A 16,119-nucleotide genomic window follows, 5' to 3' on the forward strand; every position below is an offset into this window, starting at 1 on the left:
ACAGTACTGGGAAAAACATTTATGTTAAGTTCAGCAGAGTATATTTCAGTTCCTTAAAAACCTTGTTCCTGCTTCTCAGATTCTGCCAATGTTTATCTCACAAGAGTTATTAACAAATATATCACGTGACTGCTCATCATGTCACAACGCATCCAATCGTTTCAGGAAGGGTCAAGTGAGGTGTGAAATCCGTGACCAGAAATAGATGGTTTACAGCCTACATTCACCCTCCCCATCGCTTCTGCAGGTGTTACAGAGCAAGCAGGTCAAAAACATTGCCTCTACAAGTGCATCACATACTACTGGGTTGCCCTTGTTTAAAACAGGCTTACAACATGTAGAATTCACATGCATCATGTCTGAAAATTGCCGATAGAGATCTGCTAAGATTCTGAACCAAACACTGCTTTTTAATTGTTTATTCATGATTTCTTTGGAACAGAACCAACATGTTTAGTTCATTACCTGCAAAGACAGAAAGTTTATCATGACGGCAAAAGGAAGGGTTACATAATGAGATTGCTGTCCAGCCTACAGGTTAAATGCCTTATACATATGACAGTTATTGCTGCGATGCATTGATTGCTATGGATATATTACGTTTGGACAGCTCTCTGTCCAAGGACTAAGGTTAAAGATGATGTCCCTTCCAATCATCATAAATGTCACACAAGCCTTACCAGAACCAGTAAAGGGATGTGCTTCTCCGCTGTGAGCTGCTTTTACATAAAGTGTTCTTACTCACAGAAGCATATTCGTTAATAAGGCCTGTCTAGTTTTAGTGGTTGAAATGAATCACCTAAAGGTTGTCTAATGTCATACTATCCTTTTTTTTTAACCCAAAAAGTGCCAAAATATGTGCATGCAATATTGAGATATTAAAATAACTACAATGAAAATCTCCTTAAATACCGGTATGTTATTGGTATCCCTAATTACAATTGTACATTGAAATATATTTCGTTTAAGAAAAATGTTATGTCATCCTATATGATTCATCCATCATCATTAAGTAAATCTTTCCAAACTGCATCAGCATTGTGTATTGCCTGTTAATATCTTACTCCAGAAAATATGTAATTTGTTAAAGAAACAGACCATTTTTTTGGTGGAGCTGTTTCTTCATACTATAAAAATTACCTTGCGGTCATTATACAGGGTTTCTCTTTGACCCTGTCCTCTGTAGCTTGATGGTCTACTAGCTTCAGTACATGCCATTCTACTAAATGGACTAAAGAAGAAAGCAATGGAACATTCCCATTGTCCAAGCACTTGGATGTTAGTACTTCCATATGCATTGTTCAAAGGGGACGGTCCTTGGTCTGAGGATTTTCACCACAAATTGGCTGCTTGAATCACTTGTTCACTAAGGCTAGACCCGACTCAAGGTAAGTATATCAAGTACAAGGAGATGTGTATATGGGGGGTTTGCAGACCCCCCCCTATGTATTTGCAACAGGGACACCATGTAAAGGGACTTCAGCTACCATATGCATTACAGTGCACATGATGGCTAGAGTGTCCCTTAAAAACCTTCTAAGAAGACAGGCTACCTTACACAATTTCACAATTAAGAGAACATCATTGTGATATACACACTCTGTTAGTGTTTGGAGGTTGTTTTTTGATTTTACTAAATCTACTAAATGTGTCATGGTAGATTTCTTTGGTCTTTACTGGAGATGACTGAATAAAACATCTCATAAGAAAAGGGCCTCTGATGTAAGAAACACTGTATAGAAGCCCCTGACATGACTAGGCTCCACCAGACAAACAAGTGAAAACAGACACTGCTAATGAACACATGGTTTTGGCTCTGGCTCATATCTGCTTGGTCCAGGAAGGAATGAGGAAGGCGGGAAGACAGAGTCTTTTTGGCAAAGCTCCCTGAAGGTCAAAACGACCTTCAGAATCACTTTATAGATTATCTTTTTTCATACTGTATAATTTGTTCTAATGTCTTGGCTGGCTTCCCTCATAAGTACAGGCCAAGAATCATAAAGAGATGGGAAGAGAGACAGCAACTTTGGTGGATTAAGAAAGAGACAAATGAGGAAGGAGAGAACAAGGCGAAACAGTTAAGATAGGCATGGGAGGAAATTGGTAAGATGTGCAGAGAGAGAGAGCAAGAAAAACTGTAATATGAGCTACTGAGAAACAAAAGTCTGTATGGAGAGATGGGAACGCAGAGAATTGCTGGAGGGGATTACAAGAAACATGAAAGAAATAAAAAAATGGGTTTACGGTACATTTAACATTTATCATGAGCGGAATCATAATGAAGAATGGGGTAACCAGGCTGATATTTCTAAAGAAGATAAACTACTGGCAGTCCTCATTTTACATTGCACAGTAACCAACATATCTTTTATACCGTTAGCAAGGACCACACAGGGCTTAAAACTAGGTCTAGGCATTCAGTGTCTGCTTTTGTCCTATTTGCCCTATGGCCAAACTAGATCTGCTGCTTGTATAGTTGATTGTACATTTTATGCATAGGCATGAGAATGCAAAAATCACTCTTAACATTATTTTGAATTACATTAAGTTGACCGGTACCTAACCTGATGTAATAATTACACCTGGGTATATAACTAAACCTGTGTATTGAAACAATTTATATCATCCACAATTTATACATCCACACGTCTCAACATTTCAAGTGGGCAAAGAAACTTTGATAGCTATTTTTATTTAGGCGATTTAGGCACTAAGGGGCAAACCTATGTACAGTTCTGATTACGGCAAACCTTTTTTTGACAAATGTAACCATTTAAATCGTGGGAGTATGTAATGGATGTTTACAACGTCAGGAAGATGAGCAGGTGTGCAATGGAGAAAAAGAATTGGAAGTTAACTTCATTAAAGAAGGAAACACATCATGAAAAGCTCCTCTCTCTGTAAATAATGGCGGAAAATTATGTGATTACATGTATTGAAAATATATATATATATAAATAAATATATATAGGAACAATCGAAGCTCATTAGCCAGACATTTTGAAACCACCTAAGCAACTTTCTAAGACCAGGGTTGGTCATTGATATGGCTGTGAGACACCTGATCGCAGGTGTTATTTTTCTTCCCTAGCCTGACTCAAAGACCATTTTAATTTAATGAATTATATTGTTGTTTTAAAAAGGCATTGCTTCATACTTCAATGCACAAGCCCCAGTCCAATAAAAAGCTCCATGTTACAGATTTATAATTAAATCCAGTATGGTAATTACCACCGAAAGTCCATGCAGAGTATGTCCTGCCTCCAGCTCTCTCACATCTTTGACACTAGCTGAGAAGGTGTTGCTTCAGATACCTTTTATCCTAGGGCATAGCCGCACCTTGCCGTACAGTTCTGCGTTCTATTAATTAGATTTGTGTTTAATGTGCACTTCCTGAGAACTGCAGTACTATTATCTTAGTTAATCACTTGTTTGCGAACACTTCATTTGGAAACCATAGATTTCAGGGTGCCAAATTACCATCTTGCTCCAGCCAAGCAGATAACCTTGCTCCCCTGGCAGTCCTAGACGCTGCTATACATTATTTTAAGGCAGAAGGCCAAGTCCGTGGCAATTTTAATGCCGGTTTAATTGATAGGCAGAAGATTGCTTGTCCATATGGCACGCCGTCCTCTGCACACTGTGATAACCACAACAAACGCAATGTCCCTTTAGACATCTGTCCTACCAGGAGAAAGAGACAGACCCAAATGCCAGCATCTTCATAGGATTCATAAGTTGCCTTCAGATGAAAATCACCACATCTCGGCAAAGAAATTGTCAAACACCATTGCAGACCTGCCTACTCTCTCATATTTAACCATATCCCTGCTATTTGCTGCAGCATTTTCCTACAGATCAGTTTGTGCGGTTAACCCGTTTAATGCCAAATAAAACTGCAATAATGACTAGAGCGACAAAATGCCAACTACTCTCTTTGATTCACAATGAAAAGATTTATAATATCATAAACTTCTGTCTAGCACAAGGTGCCCTGGGATTATGGGTGGCCACGCGTCCTTTGCATCTTTATGTTCCAATTCTGCATCCCTGAACAGCTGTGAGTTTTAAACGTTCACTTAAGAGTTCCGCTGATTTACTTCTAATTATCTTGAGCCAGTGGCAGATCTGACTTCTAGGGGCCTCTTTAAAGCAAGAACTGTGCCAGATATGAATTCAGAAGTTTGTCTTCTGAATTCCCCTGCAAAATTTGCTTAAAATTAACGTAGCAAATAGAAACGTACTGAACCGCCACCCAAAGAACAATGTATGACCTAAAACTATTTACTCTAACGTCTGAAATGATTATGTCATTCAGTCTACAGATTCCTTTTGTATAATCACTTGTGTTTTCTTGGAAATCGTTTGTTCTGAGATATTAAAACGGCCGCAAGCCCCATATTTACATAGTCAGTGTTGAGCCTGAGTAATGGTATTTCTAAATAAAGCAAATTACAATTCAGATTGATCGGTCTTGGAAATAAGCAACTTAGGTGTTTATACTTTCACTGTTCTTTAATCTTTACACTCATTTTTCAGAAAAGAAGTAACTGATTCATATGACTTCTCTATAATATGAAAATAGGTGAAATAGATACCCCTGGCAGCGTAATGTGTCAGGTGTTATGAGGATACATAACAAATGTATGTTTCTGTCATCATCAGAAATACCATTTATACCATTGAGAGACCCTTTTTAACTTTGTTTAGAAGCATGATCCATGTACTTGAAGAAGGCATTTACAAGAAAAGTATACAACATATATAACAAAATGTATATAAGAAAAGAGAATACACATAACATATATTGAGAAATCATATTGAGAATTTAAGTGATGCTAAAAATATGGTATACTAGGTAAGGAATGAAGGAAATAGGGATTTTGGTCCTTCAGATCTATGGTAATCCCCAAAACAAAAGCATTTAGTACAATGTGAAATGGGCATGTTTAACCTGATAGGTGCTGGAATTGTTGTTTTTTTTGCAATTTATTCCTTATTGTTCTTGCAATCAAAGCGTTAAGACCTGCAGCATGGCAGGTACATGGATTACAGAAGACAGGTAGAAGCTGAATCTCTTGGTATCCTTCATTATCTATTTCGTGCACATTTGTTCGCTTTTATCTGTTTCACTCCCAATTTTTCTGTCTCCAAGTAGAAATAATTTAGGCTGCTTTCAGTGCTAAAAATTGCACAATTACACAGATCAAAACAGGTTCTTCTAACTTCTACCGAGTATCAGTCATGTAAATTTGCACATTAAGAGCCATTTCCAGGTCCCTGATGGATCCACCATTTGCTATGGAAATAAACTGCCATCGGCTGTAATGTCACTTCAACATGAAGAGGCAATTAGTGCTAAATATTCAGTGTACTCAGACAAACACCTGCACTTGTACAGCTCCAGCAGCACAGACACATACCACAGTGCATCATACAAGGAGTTAATGCATATATCCCTTTATCAAGAACAGGGGGTCCAGACACCTAACCGTTTCACTGCCAGAGGTACAATGCAATATCCCTTTACTGGGGTGATTAAACGGCTCCTATGGATGTGTATAGAACACATATATATCATGGCTGCATTAAAATCCTTGCATCCCTGTTTAAAGGAGCCATCTGGTCACACAACCTTATTGTTGGTGCACTATAGTTGGCTAAAGATCATGCTTGGCTATTTTTGCTTTCAGTAAACATTTAGCCATTCAAAGTGACCCTCTGCAGCAATGGATTGTCTTGGCCTGTCTATACATTTACAAACAGTTGGAATTACAAAGAGAACAGTGTGACTGAACCTAGAAGAATTGTATCTATCCAATTATTGTTGGACATTCAGCCTGGCAAGGAAGATATGAGTTCTAGTCCAACAGACGATGCTTAGGACTAAACCTACTAACATATGTATTACTTTTTTATTTTATTTATTTATTTATTTTTAATTATAAGTCACCCCACTAATCTAATAATTATTTTATTTATTTATTTATTTATTTTTAATTATAAGTCACCCCTCTAATCGAAAAATTTTGATAATGTTTATAATTTCTACACTAAATAGCCTACACCTTTTTCTTGAAACAGGCACATATTGTTTTAGAGGTAAGTTATGTGCCTGTAAGAAAGGGCTGACTACCCTTTAGGACCATCTGAAAAGAAAGATCAATTCCTCAGTTTCTATAATCCTTTTATTTACTTAACCCATCGATTTCCAGATGGGAAGAGCCACGCTGCAAACAGTGGGGTTAGCCGGGGGAGATTGATCCCCACTGCAAGAGGGCCTGAAAATCAAGACTGCCCAGGGAAAGATCAGGACTGTTGTGAGGTATGGCTTCATAACTATACACAGCATTAGAAACATCCCAAGTACTGCAGAATCAGCAAACTCTTCCCAGAAATAATTCTTCAATCATCCTAAATTTTTGAGGTAATGCTTAATTGTGACACAAATGCAGACACTGACAGGTTGTCATAGGAAAATAGAAGATTCTAAAAAGTTTATGTTTTTTGTGATTAAACATTAATAAGGGAGGGACAGTACATCTATTAAGGTTTATTGCTTAAGTGGAACAGCACCTTTATGAAGAAGCAATCTTGAAAATGTATTTTTCAAATTTTAAAGTTGTTGCACGTTTTGGTTTTCAGTGTTACATAAAAACATGATGGTTGTGTTTAATATTTGTAAAAGCTTTTATTGATCTAGTATCCCTGCATGTATACAAAACATTTCTCTCTCTAAAAGATACCCAACCCCCGCCTCGCACATTAGATATGGTCTTATGGTATCACTGCCTTCATTGAAGCTGATACAAAAAACAAAACCTATTTGCAATCTGCTAGGGAAATGCTTGTGTCAAGTTCACCCATAAATTAGCAATGAATATATCATGAGAAATAGCAATTGGTGTTCACAAAGCACAGAGCGGGCCTGATGGAACATTTCATTCCAATATGTATTGGTCCCATTTCCCCATCTCCAGCTGTTTACAAACACATGACAAGTTACCATCAGTCAGATCCAGCCTGGTAGAGTTCAACAATTCTCGCTGTTGATTGGCTGCTTGGAGTGCTGCCGTCATAAATGCAACAAGTATGGATAAAACTCAAAGTATCATCTTGGAGAACAGTGGAGCCATAAACCACTTATTTTAAATTATATTAGTATTATTATTTATTGTTTTATATAGCGCCATCATATTTAGTAGCGCTGTACAATGGGTAGACAGGACATTACAAGTAGTACATAACATAACAATTTGTCTTACAGAGGGAGTAAGTAAGTGTGCCTGTTAACAGTATAGTACTGAGGCCCTCATCTAAATATTTTTTTAAAATCTATTCTGATGATGTAATTAGTAATGTTAAGTCACACATGCTCAGGTCTCTCCAGTTCATTATTAAATGGAAAGCCTATCAATCAGTACAAGCCCTGAGCAGCTGTGAGCTACCTCCTCTGAATAGGTCCACCAGTGTAACCATGACCTGGGCAGCTGTGGTCATGGGGTTGTTGCTGGACTCCAATCTCTAATTTAGGATAATGGGGTTTACTGGATTATGCTGGTTGCATAATCAGTGTATCTGCTGGTCTGACTGCTCTGCACAATGCTTGAGTAGGACTTTGGTATTAGTTGTATTAGAATACGGAAAACCTCAAACGTCTTTTCTACTGTATGGAAAGGCCATATCTTCAAAAATCCAGTTAAATAGGACATTTAGGGGTCAGGATTTTCTTTAGGTATTAAATGGACTTTATCACAGGTATCTCTTACTTTTCAAAAGATCGCTTTACGCCACTTCGCTTTTATGAAAGACCTACATTAGCAACCGTTTTCTGTAACCGAAAGAAATTCAAAGATGGTTTTCGCATTTACGAATATAGCGCTCATTGCTTATTCCCTTTACGCCATTTCGGCTCACAAAACATTTCCACTTTTGGATACCGGGATAAGCCTGTATCCTGTTTCAGTGAGTATTGATACAACTGAGCAAGGCGTGGAGAACGCCAACATACACTATTTTTGTTTACACAGAACAATTACATTTCTAAGCACATTTCCTGCTGCTTACTCATACTACAATTAATTACATGATTGACACATAGAGTACGTGCATCAGTTAGGAACATATTTCAGTCATTAATATGAGCATGAGGAGTGCTTAAGCTGTGCTCCAGCACTTACCAGTATGTGCCCACTTACCCTTATGACATATCTGGAAGAGTTTTTGTCATCCAAGTTGACAGTCAACGAGAAGAAGGCTGCTGTACTGTATATTCCCTGGGTCTTGTACAGGAGTTCATTGAAGTCCCACCTGGTTCTTGGGTTCTCTGGCAGGTCCCAACCTCCACAGTCCTCAATCACCTGCAGCATTGGCTGTGCCCGTAAACGGTCAATTTCTCGCATATTGAGGCAGGATCTGAAGAACTCCTTTGCTTTTCTCTCTGCTGACTCCCTATGCTTCCTCTTCACTGGCTGTAGAAGCAGATGCTGCAGCTTCTCCTCATTATGCTCTCCTATGGCAGCTATGGTGCCATAGATGAGCTTGTCTGTCGGGATCCTGTGTTTCTTCATCCATCCCCCACAGGCAAAGGAGTAAAAGTCATTACAGGGAGATATTGTAGGATCTATGTTGTTGCTAATAAATTTGGAAGCCCTCATAAAAGCTTTTCTTTCCTGACATCCCTCCAGACATTGTCCTTCCTGCTCTATGGACATATACTTCAGCACCAACATGCAACCAAGTATAATGCATAGTCCCGCTGCAAACACAAGGCCAGATAGAAGACATGTCTCTCTTCTGCTCCACCGTGGCACTGGCTTTGTTTGCTTTTTGGAGCTAACCTGCAGATTGAAACCATTGGAAAGGGTGCTAGTACTGTTGTATTTGCTGATATATTTGACCTCCTGGAATTCATCATAATGGGCAGTCAAGGAGTATGTCTTCTCCATTTCTTCCCACAGAGACCAGCGAGCCTGTATGCTAGCAAGACACTATAATAGCGGCATAAATATCCATTAATCCCCATGCACGGCACAAAGGGTCAACATCTGAGCCATCTGTGAAACTGTGGGCCCAACAGGCCAATTTCAATTCTCATGTGTTGTATTATCCAACTTCTTGGAAAGTATCCTGTAAAACACACCGGGAAAATACATCAAATATTCCCCTCACTTTGTATTTCCAGTATACAGAATTTATATCATTATTTGTAATTTATAATAATTATGCTCTCTTAAAAAAGACCTCAGCCTTTTAAATTAACGTTCTAGCACAAATACAGAAAGTAAATTATACAGTAGAATTGCTTACTTGGAGTGGCTGTCTTTCTTCTTTCTGTTTTTTGTAGTAACTAAAGTATGGATGACCATATGGTCTATATGGGCATAAATTCCCCAAAGGGCTTTCCCACACCCTCTAAAACATAGCAACACTTAATAAAGGAAAATCAAAAGACAGAAGACACAGAATAGATACCAATGTTCTGATGTGTACTTTAAGCAGAAGCCAGGAGAACTTTGAGTGACGGCCACCCAGCTACTGCTTGCCTTATCCGAATGACATATATCACTGGATTTATCCCTATTTCAGCATGAAAACCCATAAATCCATGTCACAGGAATGCACAATTCTTCACTCAAAATGACATTAAACATTGTTATCTGCTCAGATCTACCCTGGATTTTAGCATTACATTACGTATGCAAGCCACAGCTTCTAGTGCACTGCATATAAATCTCCCCCAAACCACTAAAGGTGTGCTATTACCCTACGGACAGCATGCTGGCAGTGGTTACAACTAATAACATGGACACTTTCAATATAACCACCTTGGGCTGCTGTATACCCCAACAGAACTATGAATGTAAGCCTTTAAAACTGTTAAAAAATAGTAATATACAGCAAAATGATCAGTTTTAATCAGTAATATCAGCTTGGGACCCTGGTGTGACCTCGGGATAATGTAATGCTGCTCTCCTGGGGCTGACAGAGGATTAGAGGCACTCTCAGTAACAATCATTTCAGATAACTGGACAAATCCCACGAGCCAGGTAGTCAGAGCCCCGGAAATTGTACTCTTGGTCCTTAACTTTGTTATTTTACTGGTTTCAGTGGATGCATCGTAAAAATGATTTTCCCAGGATTTAAATTCTAGATATAAACAGTACCTATCTATCTATCTATCTATCTATCTATCTTTCTATCTATCTATCTATCTATCTATCTATCTATCTATCTATCTATCTATCTATCTATCTATCTATCTCTACATCTATCTATCTATCTCTACATCTATCTATCTCTACATCTATCTCCCTATCTATCTATCTATCTATCTATCTATCTATCTATCTATCTATCTATCTATCTATCTATCTATCTATCTATCTCTACGTCTATCTATCTATCTATCTATCTATCTATCTATCTATCTATCTATCTATCTATCTCTACGTCTATCTATCTATCTATCTATCTATCTATCTATCTATCTATCTATCTATCTCTACATCTATATATATGTGTATGACACCTACTACAATGCTTTCTGAGCTCTCAGAAGAGCCTCAATGTTCCGATGATTTATTTCATAGTCAGCAATTTGTGGGCAACCTGTGCATTATGACTGCTCCGGCAAGTATATGTTGCTAGAGCTGGCCCTTTAAAATGAGCAGTTAATGAGGTGAGATGCAATTTTTCTTCACCCATCCGTGGCTTACTTTTTAGTGAACTATGCCCCAGTGTAGGTGTTTTTATGATACTGTTGGGCACAGTTTGATGAGTTGAGATCACAGATATCTGCAGACCTTTTCCTTATACATCGATAAAACATGCATATCCTAAATGTCATTAAGGATTTGGTTAAATTAAATGGTTAGAGTAGACGTGGCTTTGAGTTCCGTCAAACACCGTGTCTCCCACTGCAGGTATACATATTTACAGAGCCTCATGCTTAGCTGGAATGCAATGTATGAAGAATGCAAATATTCATTAGATTGTCCTAATATCTGATTTCAGTAGGGTATTAGAGGCTCTGGAAGATAAAATGTTTCATACAGAGTCTGTGTAACGGATAACAAACTCTTTAAATAAAATCAATTTTAAATACTTAACAATAAAGCTTTGAGATTAAAGCAGCAGCCCCCACAGACCAAAATCCTAATTATCAGAGAGCGCTAGTCTGTAATTCGCCTCATACATTAAATCCACACGGAGGGTGTCCTGTGGAATTAGTTGCAAATATTTAACTCTTTCTTGTGATGTGTAAGGATATCTTGTTTTAGAATTAGAAGTTTCAGAAAAGAACACCAATCAGATATATCAGATAAGCAGTGATTATAGAAATACTGAAACAGAATTTGATATTAATAAGAACGATCTAGTGCGATTTATCCTGATGTAAAAACTCATTCCTTGTCTTAGATTCAAGATAGCCATATGCCTATCCTATGCTTAAACTCCCTCACTGTGTCACTGTGCCACTTCAGCTGCAAGGTTCTTCCACTTATCTACCACCCTTTCGGTGGGAATCAATCGAAACTAAGAATATTTGTGATGCTGCCCGCGTCTTTGAAACCTAAAGGGTTAATTATGAAATAACTCTAATTTCTGGGGCTTCGAATGATGTGCCACACGTGGTTAACCCCCTACTGCCCGCTAATCTTAGGCTGGATTGATTGCATTGAAGATGGGAAGGAGATTCTGTTCCTACGTATGCCTATACGTGTTCGGTTACATTACTCCCATGATATTTGCGGTTTTGAGGCTGGGTAACATGTCATGCTAGGATTCCACTGCTGCGTGGAATAGGCATTTATCTCACTCTTCACAGTACTTGACCCTATTAGCTCCTGTGCCGCCTGGATAATAAAAACCTCTTTCAATATGTCTTAACATGAGAAGTGGAGTTGAAATAAAAAGCAAGGGCCCGGTGAACGATTGTAAAAGAGCATTGTGAAGTGTTAACCTCTCTGTTGCTGGAGGGCAGCATATTTCACTATTCTCACAGCGCTGCATCCTTTCCCACAAGCCCAGCATGTTCTCCAAACCTTTCGCACTCGGTCACAGCGAGCCTGGCAGCGCTGCCTGGAAATGTGCATATCCCTGATTTATTTCAGTAATAATCCTCTCACATCATTTCACTTTATGCTGTTCCTGTTCCTCTATAAATATGTAACATTCCCGGGCACTCACACAGAAATAGAATAACCTCCTGGCCCTTCCCTAGAAGACAGAGATGCAGATGGCTGCCAGAATATTAATGTGGACAGAGGGGGGGATTCGCTGGGACTGCAGGGGTTAATTAGAACTAATATTAACCCCTACAGCACCAAACTTATCAGCAGGCTAAATGAAACTAATGGACAGGGCTGTTCTTAGTTCCAAGCACCCCGGGGGTCGTAGAGTGGTGTATTTTCCTAAGGAGGCAACTTCAAAGTCGTGGGAACCCCTGGGGTGCCATTCTAGGGGCAGATTTCTCTATTGGGTGTCTTTTTACCCCTCTTTTCTCCCCTGGCGTCCCTCCTTTCTAAGAGCTTGGAATGGTTGTTGCATATCACAGCGGACTACGGCCCTAAAAGTCCAAAAAGAGCAAGACAGAAAACTGTGTTATAAATGAAATTGTATAAACACACAATAGCTGCGTGAAACATAAAAAATGGAATAATGGGACAGGGGTGAGCCAAAGACTTTCCTTGCCTGGGGAGCCTCTTGGTTTAAGGCCATCCCTGGTAATAGACCCTTTGAATGCCAGAGGAGTGGAGCACGATATTGATTTATGAGATGATCCCATACTCGAAATGCTTAAGTTGTTGGCCCTCTTCCTGGCAGTCATCTATCCATCATGTAAAGAATAGACAATCTGTGTTCTCCGGTTCCCATGAGACTGTCAGCCCCCCAGGCAGTGTGAGCTGGGAAACCATTGAGTCTCTACTACAGACTAGTCTCGAGAGCCATAACTTCTGATGAAAATATACATTGCTCGGGGTTTATTTGTCCTGAGCTTCAACAACAGAAAACACAAAATGAGTCATTCAATAATATCCATACAAATCACTGCTGAGATAATCTTATTGGTGCTGCATTTATATAAGTGGGATATATATTTCAGGAGCCTTCCTTTGCAGAAGGGTTAAGTTTACTACCGCAGACATCAGAATAACAGAATTTGTGGGGTTTATTCTGTAAAAGGAGAGTTGTGTTTCAGCTTCTTGACTTCACTATACATGATGAAGAGCAAACCCCGTCGAGCTTCTGCTGCAGGAACAGCATGACTGGTCCTGTATAATGTATAGTTGAATCAATGAGCTTTCTCAACCCATTGATTTATGCATTATACAGGGTCAGCTCAGCCCCTCTTGCTGCATAAACGTGAGAGTGTTTGGGCTTTCATAATGAATAGTAAAGTGGGGGAGATGAAACCTTTCCATTTAGTGAATAAGCCCCTTTTACTTTCACGCAGACTGCCACATATGTGTCAGAGCTATACGGGTTTCTGTTCAATAATTGCATTTTTTAAGTAATAAATAAATGATGTCTTCTCAGTGGATTGCACAAAATCAATAAAAAAAACATGCTGGGAGAGAACGGCAAACATGCTTATGGTACACGAGGGCTGCCTAGAAGCTAAGGATTTTCTTTTAATGGGTAAGCATGCCACACGTAACGTATTTATATTTTATTTCAAAGTGTTTTACTAGGAACTTTACTGACATTCCTCTTGTTTTTAAACAGGCACTAAATTGAAACCCAATTTAAAGCAGCAGATGTCGCACCCACCGATAAAATGTTTGTGCCATCAATTCATGCCAGAGGCTGCCTGGGCATAATGGGAGTTGTAGTACAATTGCCAGAAGGATACTCTTAATCTTTTTAATGGACACTGTGTAAGTATTCGATAGCATATCTCCTTAACCAGCTTTTAAAAGGTTCTGTACACTTTCTGATGTTAAAGGGGTGCAGGGTGTTCTTTATGCTGCGGTTATTAGGGACCTGCTGACGTTTTCTGTGGTTATCCAGAGATGTCTTCTCTTTCTAGAGCTCTCTAGCATTCATGTGCTGAGAAACCTGTCTTGTGAACAGAATGCTAAACAATAGAAACAAAAACAGTTACAATCCCTCTGTCCCTAATAGGGGGGAAGATATTAAAATGTTAAATGTTAATTCCAGTTTAAGCCTGAATTACCTTTTTTAAGATAGTTTTCATTTGTTACAGTTGAAACTTTTTTTTATTTATTTAATAAAAATGGTATATTGATATTTATTGTTTTATATAGCGCCATCATATTCCTCAACGCTGTACAAAAGGTAAACAGGGCATAACAAGTAGTATATAGTATAGTATGGTAGTATATAACATAAAAATTCAACATCATTACAACAAGTGGATGACTGTGATGCTAATGTGGTAAAGGGCACCAAAATTTCCCTGGAAATGGATGCAACAAGTGTTTAGGTAACTAATTTTGCATTAGTAAATCCCATGGTTTGAGAGAGTCTATGCCTGGTAAATGCTAATGGTATAATTTCAAATTTCAATTGCTGATACTGTGTATATATATATATATATATATATATATATATATATATATATATATACATATCACCTGTCTTTGGGGGAAGTGTCGTCCTGTATATATAAACCAGGTTGTCACCTCCATTTGGCCAGTGCTGTCCAGGACTTTGCTCAGTTCAGTTCTTTTAGACTCTGTAAAGGTGAATTGTGCCAACCAACTCTTTTAGAACACTAAAAATCTACAGCTGTAAAATTATTCTCCACTCCGCTTTATTCAGTTTAATTCTTCCATAGAAACCATAAACCACACATTTATCCAACTGACGGGAAAAGCATTTCTCTCCTTAGAGAGAAACAATGGCGATTTATACACCTCTGCAAAATATACTAGAAGCTGATATATGTAGGAGCTTAGCGGAAATAAATACTAGTTATGGTTAGCACTGGCAGAGCAAAAGCTTCACTCAGTGACCACAGAAATTAGGGATTAGCAGTGAACCCTGCCAGGTACTGTGCAGCCTGCTGGCACACAAAGAGTTAAACAAAAACATATTTATTTTGATGACTTTATTTCAAATCACTTTACAGCTATTTATTTTCCGCTAATGTTAATCGATTTGTTCTCTGTGTGTTTTTTTTGTTTTGTTTTTTCTTTTGCAGCCAAAGGCATTTAAGCGATATGAACGCTAAGTGCACGCAGACCCTTGTAGACCACCATGTCGGAAAACCCTTTTGTGAAAATGAGACTTTCATAAGATAAATACTTTACTCTCAAACATTTACTCTTTATTCCGCGGGATCACTTACAGCTATTGAGTTCGTCTAAAGTACTGACTTTAAAGAATAACCAGTCGGCGCTTTTATACCCAGTGAGTCTGTTAATACAATAAGTGTTGTTCAACGTACGAGTAATGGGGATTTCTAAATGTCTGACTCTGTTGGAACAATTCCGTGTAATTATCTGTCAGGCTCCATTGGTGCTTTACATATCAGCATGTCATTTTCTTGCCTCTTTCTTCTGATAAAAGTTCTCTAGTATAAGATGAAGACATCTCCTTCACTCTAGCTGATTATGTCCCACCAGGTACCAAGAACTCACAAAGACCTCTTCATCTTCACACTAGAGAGGTGGCACCTTTTTTGATTTTTAACTCAATATCTGCTTGGCGGACATAGATCATGAAGGGTGCAGAACAAAGAATCAGCAGGTCGTAAAGTCTTTAGCATTCTGAAAAGGGTTTGCAGAAATGTTTCTGGTCAGGGGTATTTGTTCTGAATAGTCTGTGTATGCATGGGGTGACCCTGGTCCCATCAGAAGCAACCCCTGTGGTTGTGACATAGACATTTTACTATTCTGTTTGAATGAGATACCATCTATCATGTTGTAGAATCTCAGAAATCCTGTTATAATAAAAATATATAGAATGTGTGCTTCTATGGATGTTAGTGACGCATAGAACTCTAAACAATGTAGCATCTTAAAAGGTACCATAAACTGTATCAAAGTAAGTCATCTTCTAGCTGGAAGACGGACTCTAGCCTTTCCGTATGTGCCAGATGCTTACTCTTCACAAAGAGAATGAAAGCGCAGACTTACCCTGGTCCAG

At 38.6% G+C, this 16,119-nt stretch overlaps 1 protein-coding gene across 1 annotated transcript in view; it reads right to left on the reverse strand.

The window, feature by feature from the left end:
* The window catches only part of ECEL1 (endothelin converting enzyme like 1), a 33,443-nt gene extending 24,330 nt beyond the window's left edge, over positions 1 to 9,113 (reverse strand). Inside the window, exon 1 of the mRNA XM_053460900.1 lies at positions 8,199 to 9,113. Coding sequence (XP_053316875.1) covers positions 8,199 to 8,948 — 750 coding nt within the window. The 5' untranslated portion in view covers positions 8,949 to 9,113. The remainder of the gene's footprint in view (positions 1 to 8,198) is intronic.
* Positions 9,114 to 16,119: the final 7,006 nt, after the last annotated feature.

Source organism: Spea bombifrons, chromosome 3 (assembly GCF_027358695.1).
Source record: "Spea bombifrons isolate aSpeBom1 chromosome 3, aSpeBom1.2.pri, whole genome shotgun sequence".
NCBI classification, from domain to species: domain Eukaryota; kingdom Metazoa; phylum Chordata; class Amphibia; order Anura; family Pelobatidae; genus Spea; species Spea bombifrons.